This window comes from Sus scrofa, chromosome 8 (assembly GCF_000003025.6).
Source record: "Sus scrofa isolate TJ Tabasco breed Duroc chromosome 8, Sscrofa11.1, whole genome shotgun sequence".
Taxonomy (NCBI): Eukaryota; Metazoa; Chordata; class Mammalia; order Artiodactyla; family Suidae; genus Sus; species Sus scrofa.
In genome coordinates, this window is record NC_010450.4 from 103,357,554 (window position 1) to 103,385,162 (window position 27,609).

General features: G+C 38.3%; 1 protein-coding gene across 7 annotated transcripts in view; it reads left to right on the top strand.

Moving 5' to 3' along the window:
• Positions 1 to 26,402, top strand: part of PRDM5 (PR/SET domain 5) — a 195,644-nt gene extending 169,242 nt beyond the window's left edge. For 6 of the 7 annotated variants that reach the window (XM_021101643.1, XM_021101642.1, XM_021101645.1 and 3 more), the window contains 2 exons: positions 14,461 to 14,565; positions 21,428 to 26,402. In XM_021101643.1, coding sequence (XP_020957302.1) covers positions 14,461 to 14,565; positions 21,428 to 21,592 — 270 coding nt within the window. In that variant the 3' untranslated portion in view covers positions 21,593 to 26,402. Of the gene's footprint in view, positions 1 to 14,460; positions 14,566 to 21,427 lie in introns of those variants that run through there. The other variant, XM_021101646.1, reaches the window with a different exon arrangement.

Below are 27,609 nucleotides of genomic sequence, written 5' to 3' on the forward strand. Positions count from 1 at the left end.
TATGTACATGGGAGTGGCTGTTGCCTGGTGGGAAAGTTAGAGTTTGTACAAAAGAAGTGACTATACCAAGTTCTGTGATGTCATGTCCTTGCAAAATGAAAGCAGACATTCACTTAAAGGAAAAACGCAATTGGTCTTTTAAATTTTCATGAGTATTTGGATACTATTAAATGTAACTAAGGGTTCTCTGAAATCATTATTGAATAGAAATAGAATCAGAAAGAAAAAAATATATGTAATACTATTTATGGTATAAATATACACAGTTTATAGGTAATAAAAATATAAAATATATAAAACATGCTTTTATGAATAGAGAAAATACATGATATTTATAAATTTATACATATAGATAAAAACATTAAAATATATATAACATTTTTCAATTTAGTTTCCTTTGTCATTATATGTTCAAGAAATAACAGGAACAAGAATTGAGAGCAGTTTCTCAAATACATTTTTGTCACTGAATGAATATTATTTATATGTTAATGTCTGTAGTATAAGATTTTGAAGATAGATGGATTGTGTCCTAAGGTTTTGTTTTTCCTTTGTAAAACTGGTTTACAGTGATTATGATAGTGCTTGTTGCCCGTGGCCTTGATGCTGGATTGTAACAGATGGGTAGGATAGGTTACTGATTGGAGATTTTGTGTTCTGGAAATCATGAAGCAGGAGGAATGGGCGAGAGGCTTTGGGGACTGGTAATCAGATCTGAAGCCTTTGACTCCAGGGTCAGTGGTTGAGCTCAGGCAGGTTGTGAGAGACATAAACCATCCATCTGAGGACCGATCCTTATAATGATGCAAAACTGATGGTCTGTGGTTCCTCAGTGGTACTTTCAGAGGATAAAGTACTTTATGCTTCAGCATAAAGGGAAGACATTTGAGAACCTCCTTAAGCTTTAGGACTACTCTTGGGGCTCCCTGAGTGCCTGGCCGCCAAGCCCTAAGCCTGTGGCACTGGATTTGACCCAGGTCTCCAGCATCCCAGAGTATTCATACTAGAGGCAGGCTGGATCCCAGCCCCAAAACTGAGCACGTCAGTGGAGCCAATTCTAGAAGTTTTCTTAGGACTAATCTCAACATACCTTACAGCAAATTAATTTGAATTCCATTTAACTCAAACCCTTGTCATTACCATATATATCATATCTGTATCTGTATGTATCATATATATGTGTATACACACCTTTCTTACATGTGTAGTTTGCTGCTGCGGCTATTCCTTCTATTCAGTGAATGAACATACGTATTTGGTGCACAGTGCCGGTATAAAAAAAAGAACATTTTCCTGGAATGGATGTGCCTGACTGCACTGGATCTTTATATATATTTGGCTTTGTAGAAGCAACAGAAGTGAAAGAACTAAAATTAACATGTGTTTTTAGACATGTAAGCAGTGTACCAAGTCATTGTCCAAAAAATGACATTCCATCTACGATGTAGTATTCGTAGTCTTAACATGCAGGACAGTTTATCACAAAGTTATATGTGACTGACTGCTTGAATTTTTGATTTTTTAAGTATTAAAATCTGTTTATATTTCCCCATTGGCAGGACATGAATTCTCCAACATCTGTCCCATTAAGGGTGCAGTGCCGTGGCTGCTGCCTGCTAGGTGTCTCTTCCTTTTTATGCAATACCATAATGCTTTAAAGCCCCAGGGATCTGCTCTGCTTCCCATCCCCAGCCTCATTGTTGTGTCTTGGGATGACTAGTGGATGTTTTCATCCCTGTCTGAAAAGAGGCCTTGGGAGATTGGTTCTGTACTTTATTTGAGAGGAAAGAAACTCATGCACTCGAACCCTCCCTGGTGTATGGGCCAGATTGTAGCTTAGTTCCTTTATGTGAAAAGTAAGAATTATGCTAACTGCGTCTTCTGCTAAGTGAATTATTTATCTGTCTACTATAGGAAAACCATTGCCCCTGCACTTATAAAAAGAGAGAACACATTTTGAAGAGACTGTACTGGCAGTTCTTATGTGAGCATACTCTGAAGGGACTGGTATCTCTACACCAATGAGTGTAAATAAGAACTAAAACAGTAAAACAAGATCACTATGCAAAAGAATGTTCAAAATTGAGATCTGTGAATCCATCAGGTTCTCTGTGTCTTGGAATTTAGTAAAAACAAGGAAATTGCCTCAGTTAAAGGCCTTTTCTTTTACCTGTATTCTGAGAGAATGAGCTGGACAGTTTCTGAGTAAATTTGAGTTTATCTCTGTCAAAATGTTCTTCCTTCAACAAAGCAAAAACTCACCTTCTTGAGGGAAAAAGCATTTAATTTGGCCTGAGCAAAACCTTGAGTCCTTCTCTCTGAAGCACTGCTTGTCTTCGTCCTTGTGCCCACTGGGATGGGGAGCCACTCTTCTCAGTGGGAATCATAGGTGTTTCTCCTGGAAGCTGAGTTCATTCGCCAATAAGAGCATAGCTGTGGCTCATTATACCTGGGGGAAGAGGAGGAGGCAGTTAGGCAGGGCTTGGGTTAGCAGTCTCTCTACTATTTAGTTATTGTCCTGTCAGGTGACGGCTGAGTGAATTTGGGATGATGTGTGTAGTTCCCTAGACGGTATCTAAATGGGACATTGCAGTGTGCTGTTATTCCTAAATTCAGGTGGTGCTGTTTAATAGGGAATCCAACTTGGCATTACCTTGCTCTTTGCCTCACTGAGGGGTTTCCTGGAATGTGGGACTTTTAAGAGTTAAAACCAGGCTAATTGGGATAAGTGGGGACAGTTGGCCATACCACTCATGGTTCTTGAGGCAAATTATTGAGACGTCTTTTCTTAAGAAACATACTGAACCCAAAATAATCAGAATCTGTTAAGTTAAAAAGTCACCACTGTAATCTAATTTGTTGCTGGTTACTGTTGATGATAGTAAGTCATTTTTTTTAGGGGTAGGAATGGTGTTTGCAGAAGCTATGAACTGTATACATCAGCCTGCTGGAGGCTGTGCATTACCTCCAGAGATGACAAGAGGTTTTCACAAAAAAACTCACCCATTTGTGAAAGGAGATTGAGCTCAAATTTACTTTTACTGAACAAAACTATATCAGATAAAAAGAGTAAGGTGTGAAGATGCTAATTTTATGAGTAAAAATAATGTTCTACAGTTACTTTTGGGATTAAAAATGTTAATGGTATTTCAAATTTGGAAAACAAAAATTTTCCCATTATTATGGTAACCTTTTTTTTTAGCATTTTCTGCTAAACTTTTTGTCAAAACATTTTATGACTTGAGCACATTCAAATATAGCCAAATGTCTGCCAGGACAACTATGGAATCCTCTCCTGTGCAAATAGGCTGTTTTTTTTTTTGTTTTTTTTTTTTTCTTCAGCACTGTTGAGGTTTAAAAGGGGCAGGTTTATGCTGCTAGCTTCCTTCCATCTGTGCAGTGTGTTGATTCAGAGATGTAATTTATATTGATGATATGATTTCCTTTGACTTCTGCCCACTCCTTGACGGTTTTGTTTCACCTGCCCCTCAGGCATCACCTCTGTACACAGGTTGGCCTCAGGCAGAACAGGCCTTTCTCCAAATCCCCTGTGGACTTGCTTTCCCTTCAGTAACTGTAGTCATGTCACATGCTCCAATCTAAGCCCCTCACTGGAAAGGAAATGGAGTTGCCGTCATTGGCTTAGCCCAGCGGTTCCCAAACAGATCTGCATATTAGGATCTTCTTGGTATCCTTTAAAAATGCTAAAGCCCAGGCCATACCCCAGAGCAGTGCAGTCCTACTCTCTGGGAGGTGGGTCACCAGCATTAGCACTTTCTGAAGCTCCCCAGGTGGTTCCGCGTGCACGCAGGTTTGGGGGCCAAGGCCTAGCTTAATCAAGGTTCCCTGTTTTGGCTGGGCTCTGGAGTCACCTCTTCCAGAGTCCTTGACCAAGGGAAGGGGTTGGCATGGGTAAGAAGCCACAAGGTCACTACAGACCCCAGCCTTGGAGTAAGAGAGCCTTCTTTTGAGTTCTGCCCTCTCTAACCACTTGTATAACCTTGGTCATATTTTTAAATAAGTATTTCCTCATTTGCTAAGTGAGAATACCTGGACCACATTTACAGTGTTGCTTAGTAATTAGATGGGAAAAAAATCCTTAAAGGTTCCCAGCACTTTGCCAGCCATGAAGTAAGAAGTCTGTTCACACGCACCATGGTGGTAAAGTTTAAGTACTAGTAAAAGAAAGGGAAATAGAAATTACTACTGCTGTTGTAATTACTGCTATTATAATTATTACTTGAGAGCATGGCGCACCAGATCAGAAGTTCTTGCTTCTGGTTGCACCTTAGAAGGGACACCTTGGGAGGGAGCTTTTAAGAAACTCCAGTGCCTGGCCACACCCAGACCAGCTGAATCAGTTTCTCTGGGGGTGGGACCCATACATGGATATTTTTAAAAAGATTCCTAGATAATTTGTGCAGGCAGGTGTGAAATCCACTGTGCTAGAGAATAGGAGAGTGAAAGTATGAGGAAAATTTTAGTTTGGTTGGTTTATCTGACTGTTCCAAATGGACCAGTTTGTGTCACCCTTGTTGTTTCGAGCAAACAAGGCTTTTGAACTAGTTTGGGTGATTTGTTTGCCTTGCTTTATGCAAGACAAGTTCTGTCACTTCTGTGCTTTCGGTGACAGGATTTTCTTCCAGCCATGTCACTTACACATACTATTCTATGGGCCTCCAGAATGGATTAATTAAAAACAGACCAGGTGCTTCCTTATTTCTATTTAAAGCCTGTATACAACACTTCAATATAAAAATTATATTCTGTTTATTGTGCTTATTTTTAGTTTTCTATAGTGGTTTGTGCAGTATATATTCCTAGTTTACAGAAAGTGTGTTTTCCATTAGCTACAATGCAAGACCAGTTAAGGATGTGTTATGTTGAAACCTGCTTCAAATATTCTCCTAGCTTTCTGTAGGCTTCCTTAAGAGTTGTAATTTTTAGGGGCATTGTTTACTAGGCCATGGGTATGTTTTGTCATATGCTGAAAGATCACACCAGCTATAAAAATAAGATGGTGAATAAAAAGCCACCAAAACTATAAACATCTGTAAAAGAAGTTTTCTGGGCAAGGCTGCTCATTAGAGGGAAACGCGGTGCAACTTGATTGTGTGCAGCTGGTGGCACCCACGCTTTCAAAAACAGGGCCATTAAGAGGAACTGTTAGATATACAACATGCTGTCCTGTGGGCCATAGATCTGTCCCCTCGGCTGTGTGTAATTGCAGCCATGGGGCCACACTTGCAGACCCTCCTCTAAATTCCACCTGCAATTCTGTGGCAAACTGGATGTTTTATGGAGCGAGCTTGTCATCCTTTGGTTGCAAAGCTAGTGTTACTAAGAGAATTAGTTGGCTCCTAGGAAAAATCTGGAAATTTGAGCATGGGCTTCACAGTCTCTGCCACACCAAGGAGCACATGTCACGGCTGACCTCTGGACGATGGTCAGAGCCGCTGCAGGATGCTGTCAGGAGCTCACTTTTATTCCTGGAGGATCTGTTCTGTGAAGTCCCATGTGAGGTAGAGATGCTGACCCAGTTACTCGGATGACCCCATTCTACAAGAGCACAAGAAACCCCCTGCTCTGCACCCACATCGGAACAAACAGCCTGGGCGTGGTGGGCTGGGAGAGACAGGAGTTGGCTTTCGGAACTCTGCTGCTGGCCAGGCTGCGTTTTGTGACTGACAACAGAGCTGGTCACTGGAGCACTGTCCTCTGAGGCAGGGTTTCTTACTTCTGAGTTGGCTTAATATTTACACAATCCATCTTCCTGATACTGAAAATGATTCCTCTAAAAAAAGATAGGATCTTTGAAGCAGAAGGAGAACAATGATGTTTTAAGTTGTAAAATAACATGAAAACAATTCAGAAAAGCCTTTTAGGGAGTTCCCTTTGTGGCTTAGCAGTAATGAACTTGACTAGTATCCTTGAGGACGCAGGTTGGATGATGACCTTAGTCAGTGTTTAAGGATCCGGCATTGCCATGAGCTGTGGCCATAGGTCACAGATGTGGCTCGGATCCCAAGTTGCTGTGGCTGTGGCATAGGCTGGCAGCTGTAGCTTTCATTCGACCCCTAGCCTGGGAGCTTCCATATGAATTTCCATGTACCCTTACCCAGGTTCCAACAAATGTTCATTCATTCCTCGTTTTTTTTTTTTTTCTTTTTTCTTTTTAGGGCCGCACCCAAGGCATATATGGAAGTTCCCAGGCTAGGGGTTGAATTGGAGCTACAGCTGCCAGCGGCAGCCACAACCACAGCAACGTGGGATCTGGTCCACATCTGTGACCTACACCACAGTTCACAGCAATGCCACATCCTTAAACCATTGAGTTATTGAACCTGCATCCTCATGGATACTAGTCAGATTCTTTTCTGCTGTGCCACAATGGGAACTCTCAAATATTCCTTCTTTATCCATTTATAACCTTCCCACCACATCCAGCTATATGTAAAACTTTGATTTTGTTAAACGTGGAATTTAAAATGATAGGTAATTCAAGGTTTGGGTGTAATTATATTTTAGAATTGGTTCACTTAGATGATAAAATTGAACCACGGATATCCTGTCATCAAAGATACTAGACCATTGATTTTCAAGGTATGGCCAAAAAAGTACCAGCCCACAAATTCTTTATTTCTTGTCTGTGATAAGTACAGAAATTATGAGGAAGTGTTTAGAACTTTTATAGCATTTTGACATTGCTGCACATCTAGTGCACAGTCTTTTTTTTTTAGTAATTCATTTTAAATACATTTTATAAAAGTATCAGTAGCACATTGGGAAAAACAGTCTTTCACTGCAGATAGTTCGAGAACCATTCTTATGTACTGTGCTTCTGTGATTTTGCCACTTGGGATACATTTGGCAATGTCTGGAGATATTTTGAGTAGTCACAACTTGGGTAGGGGTGCTTTTGACATCTAGTGGGTGCACAGGACAAAGCCCCAAAACAAATAATATCTGGCCATAGATATCAGTATTGCTGAGGCTGAGAAACTCTGCTCCCGGCCACTGCAGAGCTCTGTGCCCTGTCTAAGGGAGGTCTGGCAAATGGGTCTTGCCAAAGGGCAGGCTAGAAAGAGACTAAGACTCTATATATGATCTTTCCTTACACTCGAGGTACCATATTCCACTTTGGAAATTGGTGAGATATTTTGCAGATGGAAAAGTTTGGAGGGTTAAATGACTTGGCCTGAAATCCTTTAAAAATATAATGTAGCCCTTTTAGTTCTAAGTTGCCCATTTCACCTCTGCCAAAGTTTGCAATATGTCCCACAGGAGAAAGTCAACCAGTGCTGTAACCGCTGAGAAACTAGGAAACTAAAAACTTATAAAATTTTTGTTTATTTAGAAATTTCATATTTAAGAAATTATAACTTAAGAAAAAGAAATTCATGCACATAAATTCATAGTTTATATTTAAGAAATTTATGAACCTCTGCTTCATGAGGTGTTTTGAATTTTCTATTAAATTTAGAAATAGGAAATGATCATCTGGTAAAAGCTATTGTTTTTCTGAACTCTAATAGATAAGTATTAATTTCTTTAAAATACCTTAATCTAGGGAATTCCCGTCGTGACGCAGTGGTTAACGAATCCGACTAGGAACCATGAGGTTGCGGGTTCGGTCCCTGCCCTTGCTCAGTGGGTTAACGATCCGGCGTTGCCGTGAGCTGTGGTGTGGGTTGCAGACGCGGCTCGGATCCCGCGTTGCTGTGGCTCTGGTGTAGGCCAGTGGCTGCAGCTCTGATTGGACCCCTAGCCTGGGAACCTCCATATGCCACGGGAGCGGCCCAAGAAATAGCAACAACAACAACAAAAGACAAAAAAAAAAAAACCTTAATCTAGAAAAAGCAATCAAATGAAATTAATTTGTAACAAAAAATAACTTTTAATTCTAACAAACTTCCTGTGTGTGTGTGTGTGTGTGTGTGTGTGTGTGTGTGTGAGTGAGAGACAAAGAGACTGTATTCATTTGATTCCTCGTTAGTGAGTTTGTTCCCTCAAATTGTATTTGATATCCAAGTTGCTCACATGGAAGTTATTTTATTAACAGCAAAGACAGTCTGGTCTTGTTAGAGCTTTAAGCAAGACAAATAGCAGAAAGGTTTGTCCGTCAAGTGCATTCATGTAAGACACAATAACCAAGGAGCCGATGTTTCACTTACAAGTTGAACCCAAACTCGTTGCGAACTGTGTTTGTGTATATTCAGAATACCAGTCTTCTCCATCCTCATGAGTCTGTGTTCTTTTAATTGCTTACTAATTTTCCTTTCTTAATTGTATTGGGTTTAGGCTACCGCTGCCACGAAAGAACTTCATTCGCTGTCTTCCTGACACCATTTACACTGAACTCTGACTACAGAGGTTAAGGCCCATTTGTGATATTTTCTGTTTCTATTTGACGAATTGGTCAATGACCTAATGTGAAAATAATCATAGGAAATCTTCAGATTATGTATCTGCAGCATGTGGATTACCTAGGCATGACCCATTCTTGTCTTTGTTAGTCCGTGAAATGGGAGGCCTGCTTCTTTTCCTCCTGGCAAGAAATTCATGACTAAACTACAAAGAAGCCTCTGATAAATTGCTATTTCAAAGAACATATTCAGATCCCTTAAAGATGTGATTTTTTTCTACAGAGCCCTCTCAAATGATGTCGAAAGTTAATTCAGTTTCTATTGGCAAAAATCATAATATTTGAAGTTTCTGTTCTTTTACTAGATGGGCATTAGCACAAAAATAAGACTTTTTATTAGTGACATCACAAGTACAGGGTCTAGAGCTCTATCAGTGCTACCTTCTGAACAGATTCTGCCAAATGCTGTTGATTAAAGCTAGGCTGATTAGACTGCTGATGAATTCCGCCTCTGATGGATTTCACAGTTTAACTGACAAATAGATTGCCTCCGTTGAGTAATGGTTCCCCAGTTATGATGACAAAGACAAGCTATTTGTCAGTTAAACTGTATAATCACTGAGAAACAGAATTAATCAAGAACCTAATCATTTTGTCTCTAGTTAAATCCAGCTAATGAGTTAAAATGTGTAATTTATACCATGCATTCCACTCTGAAACAGTGTTATAAACAACTTCCATAATACTTCATTGAAGCAGATTTTGTGCCCGGATTAAAGATTTCATAATAGAAAGAGGAGAAGTAATGAAGTTAGACGCGATTAATGTTAAAATGATGATATTGTATGTGTTCTTTGTAGGGGCAGGGTGGTGGGGCCTTTGGAAGTCCAGCGGAATCCAAACATCCTTGGAAGGCAATTGATAGCTCAGCCTCAGGTCCACTGCCTAACCTGGCAGTAAGAAGCCAAAGCCTATTATGGCTTCCTAAGCTTCCTCTGTCACACGGTCCCTTGCTATGTCAACTGCTAGATACCTGACCACTATCATCCTAGTGAACCTCCTGGCAAGGGTAGGCAGTGAGGATTAGAAGTTGAAGTACCCTTACACACAGGCATGGTTTCTTCTGCACTGAGAGGTTAGGAGTGTTCTAGAGGAAGAAAAGATTTTTTCACAGTTTTCAGAGAAGGAAAATGACCAGGTGCAGGTGTCTGTAATACTGTGCTCTGCACCATTCAGCTTACTCTCTATGCCCGACGGTGTTTACCATGTGAAGGGTGGCATTTCTTTAACATGGCTGCTTAGGTGTAATGGAAGAAATTAGTAACGAAGGGAGATGAGGATTTCCTTTCTGAGAAAGAAAAAATGCATTTCCTCATATTTCAGTTTATTTGATTTTCTTAAATTTGAGATGAGCGACCCAAGACCTCCTGGCCCTTCCTCTGGTATAAGAACTCTTTTCTGGAGCAGGAATGCTCTAACACTTGCTCTGGCACCATTCATTATAAATTGAATCTCTTCAAGGGTGGGTATTAAAGGTCCTTTGAGGGGCACTGCAAGGCAGTCTGACCAGTGTCTGCAGAAATTAGATCCCTCCTTCTGATGACTTCAGGGAAAGTGTGGACTCTGTAAGATCCAGAGATGAAGGAGACAGACAGACATTTGAGGGGCAGACATGGCTTCTTCTTACTGTACTTTGCTATGGCCTGAGGTCTCAGAGTGCCTTTCTTTCTAGACTGACAGGGAAGTGTGATTGTGGGGTCCTTTGTGAGCTTATCTTAGGGAAAAACCCCCAGGAAATCCCTGGCTGCAAATGATTCTTGGTAGAGAAGAGGGAGTCCAGGCAAATACAAATGCTTAATCAAATGGGTCCCTGTTTCAATTATGATTCTCAAATTTTCTGAAGTAGAGGAAACTTTCTAACAAAAATTTAACCTCACTTTCCTGCCAACACACACATAGAAATGCCTGATGGCTGTTGCACTTTTAGCATCTTGTGGAGGAACATAATTAAGTGAAAGTAATATTAATGTGGCAGTTGTAAATGAATATATATTGAATTAACCACCAGTAGTATCTGTAAACATTTGAAAACTATCAATATGTGGGTGAGTTAATGTATTAAGACATTATCCATTCAATACAAGCCAAAGCATAGTAAACACTTGGGATTTTACACCTCTAACTGTAAAGCCCCTGTGCCCCTCCAGAATCTGTATCCTGGCTGGGAACCTTTGAGTACCCATAGGGCCCTCTCTGGGATGCTTTTGCCTGGACAGTATCTCCTCAGAGGAAGTTTAGGAATGAGTGAAGGGGATTTCTTAACTGGTGATGCTCAGACCTTGCTTTTCATTGCCTTCCCTTCCCTGAAACTACTCTTAGGATGTCATTCAGCTAGTTGGTCCTAGCTTAGGTGGTTCTCTGCCAGACATTTGCCTGTCATTGGCAGCTGCCACAGTGATGGGCCTTTCATCTCTTCATAAGAGCTGGTTTTACAGATAAATTATAGGGATAAAAACTTTCCTTTGTTTCTTTTAATATACATAATATTTTATATGTTTTTAAATTTTAAAACATTTGGATATAATGAAAACCTAATAAATAGTCCTAGGAATTCCCAGAAAATTTCTGATCTAAATACTTAGATCATTATTTTCCTTTTAAGTTTTTTTTTTTTAAACTCTGTAGTATTTGAAGAGATAAATTTTAAGAATAATGCAACATGCAAAAAGAGATCATGTTGATTCAAACTATAGGGGAAAAGGCAACCACATTGTATTTCTCAGACTGCCAAGCAAACACAATTACTTTTTTCTGTTGATTGTAAATAGTCAATTAAAATATATTTTTCATGTTCTGAAAATTATCTGTACAATTACTTCCATTTCTGGCAATATGACAGATTGCATATCCTGGAAAAGATACCCTGTACAAAAACACCTATCAGCGCTGGATGAAATAAAGCAAACAGCTAATATCTGAATGCGTAAAACAAAAATATCAGTGATCTCCAGGAACCAACAATCGAACTGAAACCTGACTGCAGAGTGAGAAGGTCAAGTTGAGGGTGCAGCCCCTTTGTAGGGTGATTACTGGTTTCAGTAAACTGAAGGCTTGATTTTTAATGCTGATGGAAAAGGAGGCAAGCTCTGGGTTCAGGTTAAAGGGCAAGATGGAACCATATCCCACCGTAATCCTGGGACCCCAGAAAGGCTATGATCAAACTGAAATTGGATACTAGAAATAATCTATTTTTGGCAAACAGATGCTTGGGACATTTAACTGTCTTGCAGTAACTGCTGGCTAGAGAAAGTGTTCTCCTTAGTGTTTATAACCACAGTCCATCCCTCAAGTGTGTTTGGAGTTCAGACTTAAAATGCTTGCCCGACCAGAAACCCCTCAGGCAAGAAATAAACTTAAAATGTTCTTTGATTGATAGCATCCCAGAGTGCCTGGCAGGAACAAACACAAATGCTCTCTGGAGGGACTCACCCTTAAGCGGGGCGTGGGAGAGGGAGGTCACAGGATTTTAACAGCTAAAGCCAACTGAACATGATGAGCTCATGATTCCAAATTCCAGAAACACCCAAGGAAACAAGAGCCATGAGCAGGAGACTGGAGAATTCATAAGAGCAGAACTAGACTTCCAAAGCAAATAGATTAATGATTTATCAGATGAAGAAAATTGTATAAATGCCTAGAATATTTTTAAGTAGACATAAGCAATATGAATAAAAAGATTGTATCAAAAAATAAAGCATAATTGAAAATAACCAGACAGTTCTAGAAATTAAAAATTCCTAATGGAAATTAAAAACTCACATGATCCTATAAGGTAGTTAAGTTATTCATACCTGAAGAGAATTGATCAGCTGATCCTAAAGAAATTACATGGAGTGCAATACAAAAAGATGAAAATGGTAAAGACAGGTTAAGAGCCATGAAAAATAGAAAGATATGCCAGGCAAATACTAATTTTACTATTTTCCTATTTATGAGATATAATTGACATATAACATCATATAAGTTTTAAGGTGTGCAAGTGTTGATTTGATACATTTGTATTTTGCAGTATGATTACTATCATCGTGCTAGCCAACACCTCCATCATGTCATGTAACTATCATTCCTTTTTTGTGGTGAGAACATTTAGGAACTAGCCTTTTAGCAACTTTGAAGCTTACACTAGAGCATTGTTGATTGTAATCACAATGCTGTGTGCATTAGATCTCCAGAACTTTTCACGCTACCTCTACAAATCTGTACCCCTTGAATAACATCTCACCAGGTCTCCCAACCCCCTGCAAACACTGATTTTAAAAAGCTTTTATAGCTGAATGAATACCAAATTAATTATAAGGTAAAAAGGATTATTATAGGTAAAGACAGTCACTTTGAATTAATACAAGGTCTCATTTTCTAGGAGCATAATAGTTTTAAACTTACGTATACTCATCAGGTACCTAAGGAGAGTCTCAAGATTTGTGAAATACAGTGATAGAATTACAAAAATATTTGGGATATTGGGTTGTAAAATGGTTGATTCTCTTTGTAGAGCTACCTGGCCATTCCCAGGAAAGTGGAAGCTGCAGTCCCACTTCTAGACACACATACCAAAGAGAATCATCTCCTGTATGTTCAAGTATATACATTTACAAGATTATTCAGAGCAGCATTATTTGTAAGAGTGATAAATTGGGAAAAACTTAACTATCCTTCACTAGGGAATGTGTATAAGCAAATGATTGTATAGCCATTGAATGTAACAGTGTACTCACTAAGCATGAATGACAGGAACTACGTGTGTTCACAAAAATGTTCTATTTCTCAAGTCTAGCCAGTGGGTATATGAATGTGTGTTTGATTATGTACATACTGTTTTGTAGGTGTGAAAAATTTTGTGGTAGTCTTTTTTTTTTTTTTTTTTCCCACTTTTTAGGGCCGTACCCATTGCATATGGAAGTTCCCAGGCTAGGGGTCAAATTGGAGCTGCAGCTGGCCTACACGACAGCTGTAGCTACATGGGATCCGAGCCACGAGCCACGTCTGCAACCTACACTACACCTCATGGCAATGCCAGATCCTTAACCCACTGAGCAAGGCCACGGATTAAACCCGCATCCTCATGGGTACTAGTTGGGTTTGTTACCACTGAGCCACAACAGGCACTCCTATAATAGTGTTTTAAATCCTAGAGAGAAAATATAAATAGAAAATGTAATATGAAATTTAAATCATATACACACTACCTCAATCCAAAAATGTATCTATAACAATATTTTTGAAGCTCTATTTGAAAAAAATCTCATTGCAATTTTACTTCAAGCAAATCTTTTTATCAATGCACTCTTTGGTAACTGGCCAGCTATTTTAATGGAACAATGTAAATTAACTTATTTTGCAATTTACTCTAAGCCAAAAAGATGGTGATATAAGGTTCTGGTATCAAAGATGGTTAAGGAATTTGGACATTTTTTTTTCCTTTTCTTATGGAGATATTTCTTTTCCTTAACAGTCTATGACCAACCATAAAAAAAAAAAAAGTAATTTAGATTTTATAAAAAAAAAATCCTACCTAGGAAAAAAGATTAGACAAAGAAATGAAAATATTCAGATCATAGTTGAGTCCTAGCTTCTTAAACTAACCCCCCAAATCTCTCAGAAATTTGGTTGTGAAGTTTTCATTCCCAGCAATTCCTTCAAGGCAGTGAACATTCATTTTGCGTCATCTAGACTAGGGGTCCCACACTGCCTTGCTCCACGATGCCCTTACAGCACTCCAAGACCCAGAGAAAACCTGAGTTCAGTAAGTAGTTCACAGCTATCATACAGAATCTCACTTTTCCACAGATGGGGCTGCATCAAAATAAATGTAGTGCAGTCTAACATCAGACCTGTGAACTACTGTAATTTTAAGACTGCTCAGCAAATTTTGAGTTTTGCTGTTTTCCCCTGAAAATTTAAAGTAATTCACCGCACCCTTGTGAATATGTGGCAGCACCTTTCAGAAGTAGGTAAAACACCCTCCTACACACACTTTACTAAGGAGGGCTCTGCATTGACTCGAATTCATGGTGGTCTATTTTCACTGACTGCAGGAGAAGCCATACAAGTGCTCAGAGTGCAGCAAGGCCTTCAGCCAGAAGCGAGGCCTGGATGAGCACAAGAGGACGCACACGGGAGAAAAGCCGTTTCAGTGTGACGTGAGTTTGGCTTCCCTTTTCTTTCCCTAGTGTCCTCTAGTAACCTCCAATAATGGAGGGGTGGGTGTGTCGGGGGTGGGTGGGGCAGTGCTGGTCTGTGTCTATTAATGCCTTGTGCTCTTCCTACCTTCTGATTGTATAATCCATGTAACCTTCTGTTTGTATAATCCATGTAACCACTTTGTAGCAATGTCCTTAATCCTGATTTACTGGCAGCAAATGAACTCTGATTTTCTTTAAGACATGATTGTGCTCTGTTTTAATGCATGCGAGTTGTTCTTTCAAGGTGTGATTCTAGGCAGCTTTCAGGTGTCTGTCCAAGTCTTTGACAGGTTAATGATAGTTAAACCAGAGATTTAACCTGGTCATAGATATTATTTATTTTGTTAGGGCCAAACAATGAATTTCTAAAACATACATCGACTCCTTTGTTTAAAAACACACTGCTAATTGTTTAGATTTTCTGCTTATGACATTTGGAGTGAAATGAAATTATGGACATAGTTGTTCACATTATTTATGAAAAGACAGAAGTACTACCATTGTCAATAAAATTAATTGGATTGTTGATTAATTTAGACAAATAGTTTATCAAATGAACAGTGTTACCATTCTCCTATGTAACATTAACATTTGACAGAAAATTGACTGAGGTGTTACGGAAAACACTTGGGTTCTCATGTCTAACACAAAAATAGCAACAAGAGTATTGATGTAGCTCAGTGTAAGAAGAAACATTCAAGTTGTCACATGTGAAACTGCACAGTACACAGCTCTTTTTAAATATTGGAAACTCAAGTACTCAGTCCCATTGGCATAACCCAAAGGATAAAGGATGGAGTGAGGAGTCTATCTGAAAGGAAATGCACAAACATAAAATGTTTTCCTTGTCTTGCCATGAAACTTTGGTGGTAAGGTTAAGGCAACAATCTGCTCCCAGTGTGCCTACTCATAAAAATACCTTTTTCAACAGTGAACTTCTTTAAGGAGAGAGCTACTTGTAGAAAAAGAAATGTACACATGTAGAGCTTCTATCCTGAACTGGAGGTACAGCTCAATTTAATAATTTAATGAGTTGAACATTCAATCCATCAGTGCTTTTATTGGAAGCTTTTTTATAAAAGCAAAACTTATTTAAATTATTTAGTTGTACAACTACACAAATAAGTGATGGAGATAGAAATTAAATATCCACTGTGTATGGACATCTTCCTGCCATCATACTCAACCTTTTATTTGAGTATTTTGTTGACTACTTCCTTAGATTAAACAGGACCATGATGTTATCTTTTTTTAATTATCTTACAAGCATGATTTTTTTCTATCTACTTCTATTCCATTTCCTTCTATCATACATTCAGATCTCTAGGAGCCTTATCTGCAGTCCAGACTGGTCTTTTGAAGAGAGATCTAAGTTTAATGCCTGCGAAATGTCCCTGACAGCCTGCTCTGTTGTGAACTGTCTAGCTGTTCCTAAATTTTGTCTTCCTAACCTACTAATTCCAGAGAAAAGTCATCCTTTCTCACCCCACTTCCAGTCTGTCTTCCTAAATATTCTCAAATTCAAATCTGTTACTATCTCTCAGTTTCTGTTCCCACTAGAGTGCACAGCCTGGACTCTCACCTCACTATTTCTTATCATATCCACTCTCCTGTGTATGTGTTCTCCACTCTGCCAAGGTGATTTTTCTTTAAAATTGAAATGAAATTCACATAACATAGTATTAACCATTTTAAAGTGAACGGTTCAATGACATTGACAACATTTGTTCATTTGAAGTTTTTTTTATATATATCCATACAGAGTATTATTCTATAGTTTTCCTTCATTGTAAAATCTTTGGCTTTGGTATCAAGGTCACACTGGCCTCACAGAATGAATTAGGAAGTGTTCCCTCCTCTTCTATTTTTGGAAGAGTTTGAGAGGATTGTTTTTAATTCTTTAAAATCATTATGGTCTTTATGCTTTCTTTTTATTTTATGTTTTAATAATCACTTATCTTTCAATACTCTGCATTTTCTTTGCACTGATAGATACTTAGTTTCCTGAGGCAGAGATATGTTTCACAGCTCTGTCTTTTATTCCGAGTATCTTGCATACAATATTCCCTCTGCCTAGAAAGTCCTTTTCCTGTCCTGTTCCCAATGTCTACAGAGAGATAAGACATTTCAGTGGTACTTGAGCGGAATTTGAGCAGAATTGTAAAGAAGAAACTGATATATATCTACCTCAGTTCTTGACAGTTTTCCTCAGATGCTATTCACTGATCAGTACTACTCTTAATTCCTTAGACCCAGTCATTCCATGCCAATGCAGCTCCTCCAGTGTGCCAAATACCTTAAGCTACTACCTACACAGTTGATGACTTCCAAATCTTGCTCCTGCCTTGATCTCTCTTCTGAACTCTAGGCAGATAACTATGAGCTGCCTGTAAGACATCTCCTCTTTATCCCAGAATTAAATCATGATCTCCCCTTCTCAGTTTTTCAACATATTCCCTTTAAACTACCCATCTCTGTAAGAACTTCACCGTCTCCAAATAGCCCAAATCAAAGGTCAGAGCCTCTTGTTAGACATCCCTTTTCCCGACCAATAGCATCATCTAGTTGAGCTTCTCTTGTCGGAAAGACATAGTGATACATAGTTTATATATATGCTTTCTGATTTCACCACAGCCCAGAAATATATAGGTGTTATTTCCACCTATAGGAAGCAGTTGAGGCTCCCTGGGGTTGATGATTTGCATGTCATTCACTGCTTATAACTGGCCAACCACGGATTCCAGGGATCAAATACATGTAGCTTCCTCTTAGCCCCAGTAATTCCTGACCTCTTTGCTTCCATATATTTCTCACACCTCTCACCGTCTCTGAATTTCCATTGCCACCTTCACTTCTCTGTCTCACTCCTTAACATCAGTGCAGTAGCAGATCAGATTGCCTGTATAAGTAAGCTGGGAGAATCTGAACAGCTACCAGCTTCATCTCCTCGAATAATTCAGTAGCTTCTTAATTGATCTCTCTCCTGCTATATTTGCTTCTGACAGTATCTCCCCAACTTACGACCCAAAATGATCTTTCTAGAACTTGAGTCAGATTGTGTGTGTGTGTGTGTGTGTGTGCGTGTGTGTGTGTGTGTAGATGATTATATGTGTTATATTAGTCTCATTTGCTCAAACCGTCAGTGAATGTCCATTTCATTTAGAATGAAAACCAGAGTTTTACCAGAGTTTGGAAGTCCCCATATGATCTGCACCCCGCCCCCCCCGCCTCCTGCCCCAACCTGTCTCACTTCACCCCTGCCTCCACCTCTCTCCAGCCACATGGCTTCTTTGCTGTTCTTTCAGATGCACTAAGTACGCACCTAGGAGTGGTTCTTTATATCTGCTGTTTCCTTGGCTTGGACACCCTCCCATGCTTCTTTCATTTCTTGATTCAACTTCCTCTCTCATTTCCATTACTTTCTTTTTTTTTTTTTTTCAGTTTTTTTATTATTATTATTATTTTTTTTTGTCTTTTGTTGTTGTTGTTGTTATTGTTGCTATTTCTTGGGCCACTCCCACGGCATATGGAGGTTCCCAGGCTAGGGGTTGAATCGGAGCTGTAGTCACCGGCCTACGCCAGAGCCACAGCAACGCGGGATCCGAGCCGCGTCTGCAACCTACACCACAGCTCACGGCAACGCCGGATGGTTAACCCACTGAGCAAGGGCAGGGACCGAACCCGCAAACTCATGGTTCCTAGTCGGATTCGTTAACCACTGCGCCACGACGGGAACTCCTCCATTACTTTCTTAACCCTCACCCCATAGTCATCTTCTCCTTTACTGCACTTAAAATATTACATATTTGTTGGTTTATTATTTATTATAAGCTCCATGACAACAGAGTTTTTATTTATTGCTGTATTCCCAGACCTAGAACAATGCCTGGCATGTAAGAGTCTTTACAATAATATTTTTAAAGGAATGAATAAATAACCACTATCATAGTTTATGTCCAGATCATTTCTGGCTTTGAGTGGAACCGTAATTGGCCTCCTGACTCCATTTGCATACCTTTTGGCTTGCTGACTGAATTAGACTGTAGTTTTCCACTCCTACCACTTGCTGAATATACATTCTTCCAGTTTCTTCTTATGATTACCAGAATCTCCCCAATTTGGCTCCAGCCTCTAACTTCCTTTTTAAGTTTCTCCTCTAATGATGTCTCATCTTCAACCTTAGTGAATGGCTGTCACTCCCAACCTGAGCCTAGCCCTTTACTTCTCTGTACTTTTGTGTTTCTTCTTCTCTCTCCCTGGAATGTTGTTCCCCAGTGTAGGACATGGTAACCCTTGTGCATCCAGGAAGAGTTCATTGCAGCCTCCTTGGTCCCTGCTTAGCATTGTGTTCGTGGCATTACAAGTACTTCTCAAGACTGTGGACTTCTACAAGGGCAGGGCAGAGTGCTCTTTGTCATTGTGTTCCTTCCAGAAGTGGTAAACACATTGTATGTGATAAATATTTGTTAACTGAGGATGTCTGTACAGAATCCCATTATTATTTCTCAAGTACTTTCTGGTAAACATGTTTCACTTTATTTTAAAACAAAATCAGTTTGCCCCCAGCAAAGAGGAAGAATATGTTTTGGCACATGGATTAATACTAGGTTGGAGTAGATTGGAGCACAGGTGGAAAAAAAGACAAGGAAGTGCCCTTATTTCACTATTGGAATTCCTTTTTGCTCACCCCTATTTTTAAATTGACTATAAACATCCCTTACATTCGTCTGATTTATACCGAGCATCTGTTTGAAGTCTCTTAATGCCTCCACTAAACTTCATGAAAACATAGCTTTTAATGTCTAGGTAGTCAGTTTCACAGGTATGACATCAGCTACGCTCTACTGATATTTAATCCTCTCTCCTGGCCCTTGTTCAGCAATCTGTTGGATTATTCCCCTCCCATCTCCTATTGGAGCTTCTAGGAGCCCTTAATTCTGAGCCATCACCAATGATTTCAGCATCTTGTCCACCTTCCTTGCCATTTCTCCAGCTTGCCGCTGCAATTCTCCCATGGTGACTATGTAAACGGACTTGGCTTTGTATCCCTCACAACACATTGGTGAGCTGAGCTGTCTGAGAACTTCCTTTTTTTTTTTTCCAGAGATTTTTATTTCTTAAAAATTGTGTCAGCCAGGAAAGTGGGGGGGAAAAGTATGATGGGCTCACATATTTGCTGTTTAAAGTTAGAGTCTTTAATAATAGTTGGGGAGTTCCCATCGTGGCGCAGTGGTTAACGAATCCGACTAGGAACCTTGAGGTTGCGGGTTTGGTCCCTGCCCTTGCTCAGTGGGTTAACCATCCGGCGTTGCCGTGAGCTGTGGTGTAGGTTGCAGACGCGGCTTGGATCCCGTGTTGCTGTGGCTCTGGCGTAGGCCAGTGGCTGCGGCTCCAATTCAACCCCTAGCCTGGGAACCTCCATATGCCGCGGGAGCGGCCCAAAGAAATAGCAAAAAGACAAAAAAAAAAAAAAAAAATAGTTGGCCCTTGGTGGGGTGGTAGGGACTCTGAACCCAGACTGTCTGGGTTTAAATCCTGAAAACCACTTCCTAGTTCTGTGACCTTGGGTAAACTGCTTGAGACAGAAGTGTGTGTCACTTTCCTTCTGTAAAATGGGAATAATAGTGCTAGTATGTACCTAAAAGAGTAGGTGTGAGGATTGAACTAATGTTTAGAAATTGTTGAGTGATTCCTGAGACAGTGAAAGCTGATGTTAGCCCTTAAACCTAGTCCCTGTGCCAGACACTGAAATAAAAACAGTTCTGCGCTCAATAGAACTCATGTTCTTGTGGAGTATAGATGTTAAATAAACCTGAGTAAATGTCTTGATTTACTGAGTACTGAGGCTTTTATTATCACTTATCATAACTCACATATAGTCATTTTATTTTATGCTATTTCTTATTCCTGGATCTTTCCTTTTTATCCTCTGATTTTTATTGCATGGACTTACCTGGCATTGTTTTTCAGTGGCTTTAAAGGTATGTAGTATATTTTAAATTATAATTGTAAAACTTATGTTACAAAGTTGTTTCACAAGAAAAATGTCCTTTCCTCAGATTGATTGGAAGCATCGTGTTTTGTCTAGAAAATTATTCTATTTGCTTGCATAATCATTTGTATATGACCGGGAGTCTAATACTCTTTGTAATAGCTGTGTTCTCTCTTGAATTCCATACATGGTGGCTGTTGTAGTTCCTTCTTTCCAATCTGCTGATGATTCTTCTTGCCAGAAAAGATGAAAGAGAAAAAATAGGCACTAATGTTGAGTGTCTGTGATATAATAGAGCTTACATGAAGAAAATGTGTTAAATGAAGTATTTTTAATCAGAAATAAATAATTGGAATAGCAAGTAATCCACTTCCACTTAGGATCCTTAAAGCAGTGCTAACCTTTTACTTCATAAAAGGCTGTAAATTGACTGGATTGCTGGTGAGATATGTCTTGTGCTATTTATGTCCTCTAGACCATCAGACATTTTAAGAGGTTTAATATGAAATAATCAATACACTTGATTATGGGAAGAAAGATACTGTTTCCATGGAGTTGTTTCTCTAGAGATAGTTAACTCTAGCAGCTGGGGGAAGGGAGGGCTGTGGTGATGCAGAGGACACATACTAAATGCAAATAACTCTTGAAACTAGAATTTTCTTTACCTTTTACTTTGGATGTTAAATTCCATTTATTTCAAGGGCACTCATGCCTGTCAAGTACATACTTGATAACAGGAATTTGCATAATGTAAATTGTACAACTGATAAATGGGTGTTTCTTCAAATTTTTCAATATAAATGATAGGTATCTTCGGGTCTTTTCTAGGTTTGTGACTTGGCTTTTAGCCTGAAGAAAATGCTGATCCGACACAAGATGACGCATAATCCCAATCGTCCACTGGCAGAATGCCAGTTTTGCCATAAGAAGTTTACAAGGAATGACTACCTCAAAGTGCACATGGACAATATCCATGGTGAAGCTGACAGCTAGTGGCAGCTGTAAAGGCATTAAGCCATTCAGAAGGGCTCCTAATACAAAACCCAGATTTCTCTCACCTGATTAGCATAGCAGAAGTAGCCAAAAGTAATTCACTGGACTCATAGTTCTTATTTTGCCTACCTTTAGAGTCTATAGATACACTTGCAAAAAAAGAGAGGAAAAAACCCTACTTTTATCCAGAAATGGTACCATGGAAAAAAAATAACTCTGTAGCCTTTGAAGTACTACTTATGTTATAGTTTATAAAAATGGAAAAAGGAACCATGGCTCTTCTTCTTGGCCATTTCTCTGTAGTGAAGTTTATTAACATACTCCTTATGAGGACTTTTTATTTTATTGCTATCCCTGTACACGTGTGAGTCTGTGTGTGCATGCACTTGTACTGCTGGATAGTGCAACTGGTTATTACTAATTTAGCCAGAAAGAGATGAAGATTTCCAAGATATTTCACTGTGGATAAAGATAGGAGGCAATTTTCAAGGTTTCAAGCATGATAACAGGGTAAAACCTGCTATTTTGTAAAGCAGACCAAAAGTTGACCTTATATAATAGTTCCTTACAACAGATCAGTGGGTCACTTTGCTGTACAGTAGAAACTGACAGAACACTGTTAATCAACAATAATGGAAAAAAATGAAAATCTTTAAAAGAAGTATTTAAGAACTAAAACATCTATTAAAATGTTGCTCATTTTAGACAATTGTCAGGAAACATTTCCTGTCATCATTCAGATGCAGACCTTCATGGTCTAGAATACTTTTATAAAATTACAAAAAAGACCTTAACACTGAAGTATTTATTAAGCCGATCCTCCTGAGTTTATATTATGTATCTTTAATTATAACTAAAAATTGGAACAAAAGAGGTTCTCAGTATCTGTTGACTGACAGAGGTGCATTACAGCATTAGTCATGATGAACCTGGCCCTTTACCCTCTCATTCCACAGAAGTTCACAGTGTGTGTTCGTGCAAATACAACAGAGTCCTCAGAGCATTTACATTCTGTTTTGCAAAACACATTTTCCAGAATCTTGGCAGTAAATGATTCTGAAACATTTTTTAATTACTCTCAACCATATATAATTAGGAATCTAGACTACAAAATACAAACCTGGCAATTGTTATGATTGAAATTATCACTGATACTGAAGGGACAATAAAACAAGAAGTATAATTTCTTCCTTTAGATTATATTTCATTTAAGCGCTTGAGAGCAACATACAGTGAACACGTTGTGTTAGGAGAAGATATGCTGAAGTCTTAATAGCGCTGTCAGAATAGTATAGAAGAATCCAAAAACCAGAAATAAATTTAAAATAAAGCCCAGTTCATGAACTTCTCTATTTGGAGCCCATTCAAAAGAGAGGAAGTATAATTTTAAGAAATTTATTTAGTTCTAATGATTTATAGAAAAAGGTTATCTAAAGACACAATTCTTTGAAGTCGGGAACTTGTTTTAGAATTTTATTTATGCTCAGTTCCAGTTTTAAAAAGAAACAAAGGTTCATTATAGATATTTAAGCTCAGTGAAAGTATTAAATTTGAGACTCACCAAAGATAACTTTTGAAAAATAAATGCCCAGATTATAATTTAGAAGATATCTAAGTATGGCCATATGTAGCATTTGTTCTGAAATTATAGACTGTATTTTACCCAAATAGATTTTGGTCGTTTTTCTCCCTATGTCATTTGTTTCAGCAGTTTATTTTTAGATTTAAAGTGTTTTCAATTTAACATGACAGTTTGCTTAATATCATTTGAATATAAAAGGACAGCTGTAAAATTTAGTAGTGTGTATTATTTAAACACATTCTCTTATTCCTTTGGATACTGCCTTTTCTGTATGGGATGCTTCATAGCCCGATTATGTGATGAATGTGAAACTTGAAAGGAAGCCAAATACCAATTTTGTATAATCTCAGTGACTCACAGTTTACAGGACTGCTGTGGAAATTACCCTCAAAACCATGTTATCACCATGCTGTGGAATAAATTGATAAGGATGAGGTTCTAGACCTGATCAGGCTCAAAGGTTTATAGTCAAGCAAAACTTTAGAAAATAATATGGAGAGAGACGTACTGGTACACCAGCACTGAAACCAAAACATGTCCTTAGAAAACAATTTCGTGCTGTCAGCTTTTATCCCAGTGATGATTATTTATCAGCATTTCAGACATACTAGCATTTGTGTCCTCCAGCTTTAAAATCATTTGTCAATGACAAAAAGATAAGAATTGATTTGGCTTGATTGAGAAATTCAGAACATAAACAAGACTGTCATAGAGGAAAAAGTCTTACAGGTGAGCCGGAGTGCAGGTACCTGCTTTGAAGTGTCTTTCTCATCTTTCCTGCCTGTAAAAGGTTATGGTTCTGGTACCATCTTGGAAAAAGACCAAACTCTTACTCTGAAGTCAGGGCTAAGTAATTTTGAATGGTATTCAATAATATGGGTAGTTTCAGATATGCTTTTATAATTACTCTCTGTGTTTTAACAATCAAGATATTTGTATGTCTAGAATTTCTCCTTGTTTTACAATCATTGGCTTCTATTATTTTTCTTTCCTTTTTTATGAGGGAGAGTGGTTGTTGACTATACAGAATACTTCATTGTGATTCACAGTTGTAGCACAAAAGTATTCACTGGTGATTCATTCCTGATAATACAGGATAGTTAAAATACACTTTTAAGAAAGATTTCTTTGGAGTTCCCATTGTGGTGCAGCGGAAACGAATCTGACTAGTAACCACGAGGTTGTGGGTTCGATCCCTGGCCTTGCTCAGTGGGTTAAGGATCTAGTGTTGCCATGAGCTGTGCTGTAGGTCGCAGATGTGGTTTGGATCCTGTGTTGCTGTGGCTGTGGTGTAGTGCCAGCAACTACAGCTCCGATTCAACCTCTAGCCTAGCCTAGGAACCTCCATATGCCATGAGTGCGGCCCTAAAAAGCAAAAAAAAAAAAAAGAAGAAACACTTCTTTGTGTGTATGTGTGCGCATGCGTTTGCAGAGGAAGATTTTCATGAGATGCTAACACATGGAAATACATTGCTTTGTTTAAAACTTTTTTGACCTGCTGCAGCTAACACACTGGATAAGTGTGAATATGGAGGGTCTTAATAGCCTTAGTTTGTGCATTCAATTTTATGTGCTGCTACCTCTCCAAAACTGAAATGAAGGGAGGCAAAGAGGATAGGTACTGAAAGTAGTCATTTTTTTCCTTCACAAATCTAAACGTTGCTTGTGAAACCTCATCTTGGGGTTGTGAACATATGGAGATGGGTAGATAGGAGGAAATGTCCCTCTTTAAAATTCTAAGATGTCATCATTAATGATGAGGTTTATTGCATATACATATATGTGTAGTATTTGTAAATATAGCAAACTTCAAGCATTTCAATTTTATTATCAATCTACAATAAATCTATATAATCACTACCACAGTTGGTATTAGCACTATATTTTACCCTAGAACTGTAACTAGCAGTTTGATAGTAAAATCCAGATGAACATTTTAAAGTTGTTTTTGACGAAAGAAGAAAATATAGTTGCCATTACTCCTAGTCTTCATGTTTTACGGTTTACTTCTTAGCATTTCTAAATGGGGAAGATATCTCAACAGTTAAGTCAAGTTGGTTTCAGGGCCACAAGAGAAACACTTTAAGTCTCATCTCATTCTTGGTCAAACATAAACACCACATGAAAAGAAACGTCATTAGTATAAGTGAAAGAAACTTGATTTATAATCTCTGAGCATAAGTATCCTGATATTTACAAATATCATTTAAGGATGATAAAAGTTTGGCTAATGTTTTAAAGGTATTCCTTTTTTAAAGGTATTATTTGATCTTTTTAGTGTTGCTTCAATCTTGTGAGGTTTCCCTGATACAAAAAAAAAAAAAAAATCATCATCATGATTCTCCAAGTGGTAGATTTAGAAACGATACATTCATTTAACTTTGATCTGTCAGAATTCATTTAACTAGCTAAATGGAACTTTTATAGCCTTAACTACATTGAGCTCAAAACTATTATCACTGCTGGTTGTTAATTTGTTCTATGACAGTAAAAAAATTAATTCTGGAGCCTTCAATGTGGGCCATGTCAGAATAGTCTACATTTCTAGGCCCATGAACTAGTACATAATGCAAAGGGCATCTTTTATCAAAATGGTGCTGCTGATCCATTGTCTACATTTTTAAAGCTTAACACAATACTGTAAAACAGCATATATAAAAATGTTTATATTTGTTACAAAATAGGTTACCTAAATATTAGGTGGAATATTTAACTTCTGAATCCTGCAAACATTTAGGCAATTAGAATAAATTTTTATGCCACCTTGGCACATAACATAGCAGAAGGCATCTCATCTGAATAGTAATTCATATGCTGAAGATTGAGAAGGGATATGGGAACCACTGAAACTTGATCATCTGAATTAATGGAAAGGAGTTTATATAGAATATCTGTTTTTGACAAGAAACACTGTAGACTTACTAGGAATTAAGCTTAGAAAGTGTGCATGCGCTCGCGTGCACACACGCACACACATATTTGCCTCTGCAAAATAATATCAAAGTGAAAAGAATCCCACCTCATAGTGGACACCTCATTTTAAAACTGTCTTGTCTTCTTGGAGAACATCAAATAATACTCTTTTCTTTAACAGTTAATTTTATCTGACATCTTTTACATAATGACTGACTGGCATACCTTTTTTCTAATTCTACTGAAAACTATTCTGTGACTATATGTAAAGTTTAGATGTGTTTCTAAATAAAGAGCTATGGTTAAGATTTCGCATTTTTTTATCCTGTCTGACAATCCTGTGTGCTTTTTAGTCTGTGATGATGAATTTGTCCTGCCTTTCCTGGTCTCATCTAGCCTTCATATGATGGCTTACTGGGCTTGTATTGGAGTCTGTATTTAGGGAGAAATTTGTTCTTTGCACTTAACATATGAAATTCATCATCACCAATGTGTAAATCTGATAAAAGCCTGACATTATAGACATAATCCAGGACCCTCCTTTTTATGGTTATTGCTGACTCAGGGTAGCTGCTGATGCACAACCTGAAACAAAAGAGACTCTTTAAAAAGTGTTCCAGGGACTTTAATACCATTGACGCAAGTATAACTGCTGAAATCTCAATGATATCGTTAGCGGGGTTTAGTTGTTGAAACAATAGCTCCTTTGTTCATTCTTTAATGTGTTATAAAGAAACCCATAAAAAGGGCTGTGTACTGTCCTCCAGTATTGTATTTTTTAATCCTTCTTAAAGTAAGTATTAGCTTCTGGAGAACTGAAATTGCCTCTGATGAACAAAAGGTCTGCAGTTAACTTTTATGAAATCGAAGCAAACTGTATGGTTCCTAAGCTAAGTAGGAACATAAAAGTATGGACAGGGGGAGCAATACCACATTTAATTTTTTCTAGAACTTTTATTGGGAAACTGATGAGTCTTTTATGGAATGTCACATGTAGTAATTAGCAATTATGAAAAATTAAATTTTGTGGGAATTAACCAGTCACTTAATTTTGACTGTCTTAGGTCTAATTTTATTACTAAAATGTGGGAAATCTTCTCCTGAGCTTACTTTTTGGTAATCAGGTTTACCACATAAGTAAAAGAACTGTTTACAGCTCACCTTCTACATGGCAAATGTGTAGCCTTCTCCAGGACGTAGCATAAAGCAGTGTTGAGTACAACACCCTTAAGTGTCACTTTCAGCCTTTTCTGCTCTTCTCAACATGGCATTCATTTCTTGTGCTGTTTCAGCTGCTGCCTAACTTCGTGTATTCTCCAGTTTCACCTTCAGCTGGGTTTTCAGAGACAAGTTGGTATTGTTCCCAGATTCAAATTATGATATTTAGGATATTAACTTGTATCTTTTCTGCTCTAACTATAAAATATGAAATTGGGGCAGACAAATTTAGTTGATTAGGGTATTATTAGACTAAGTATGTGAGTTGAGCCAGTTGGCTTCATACTGAGAAAAACTATTCCAT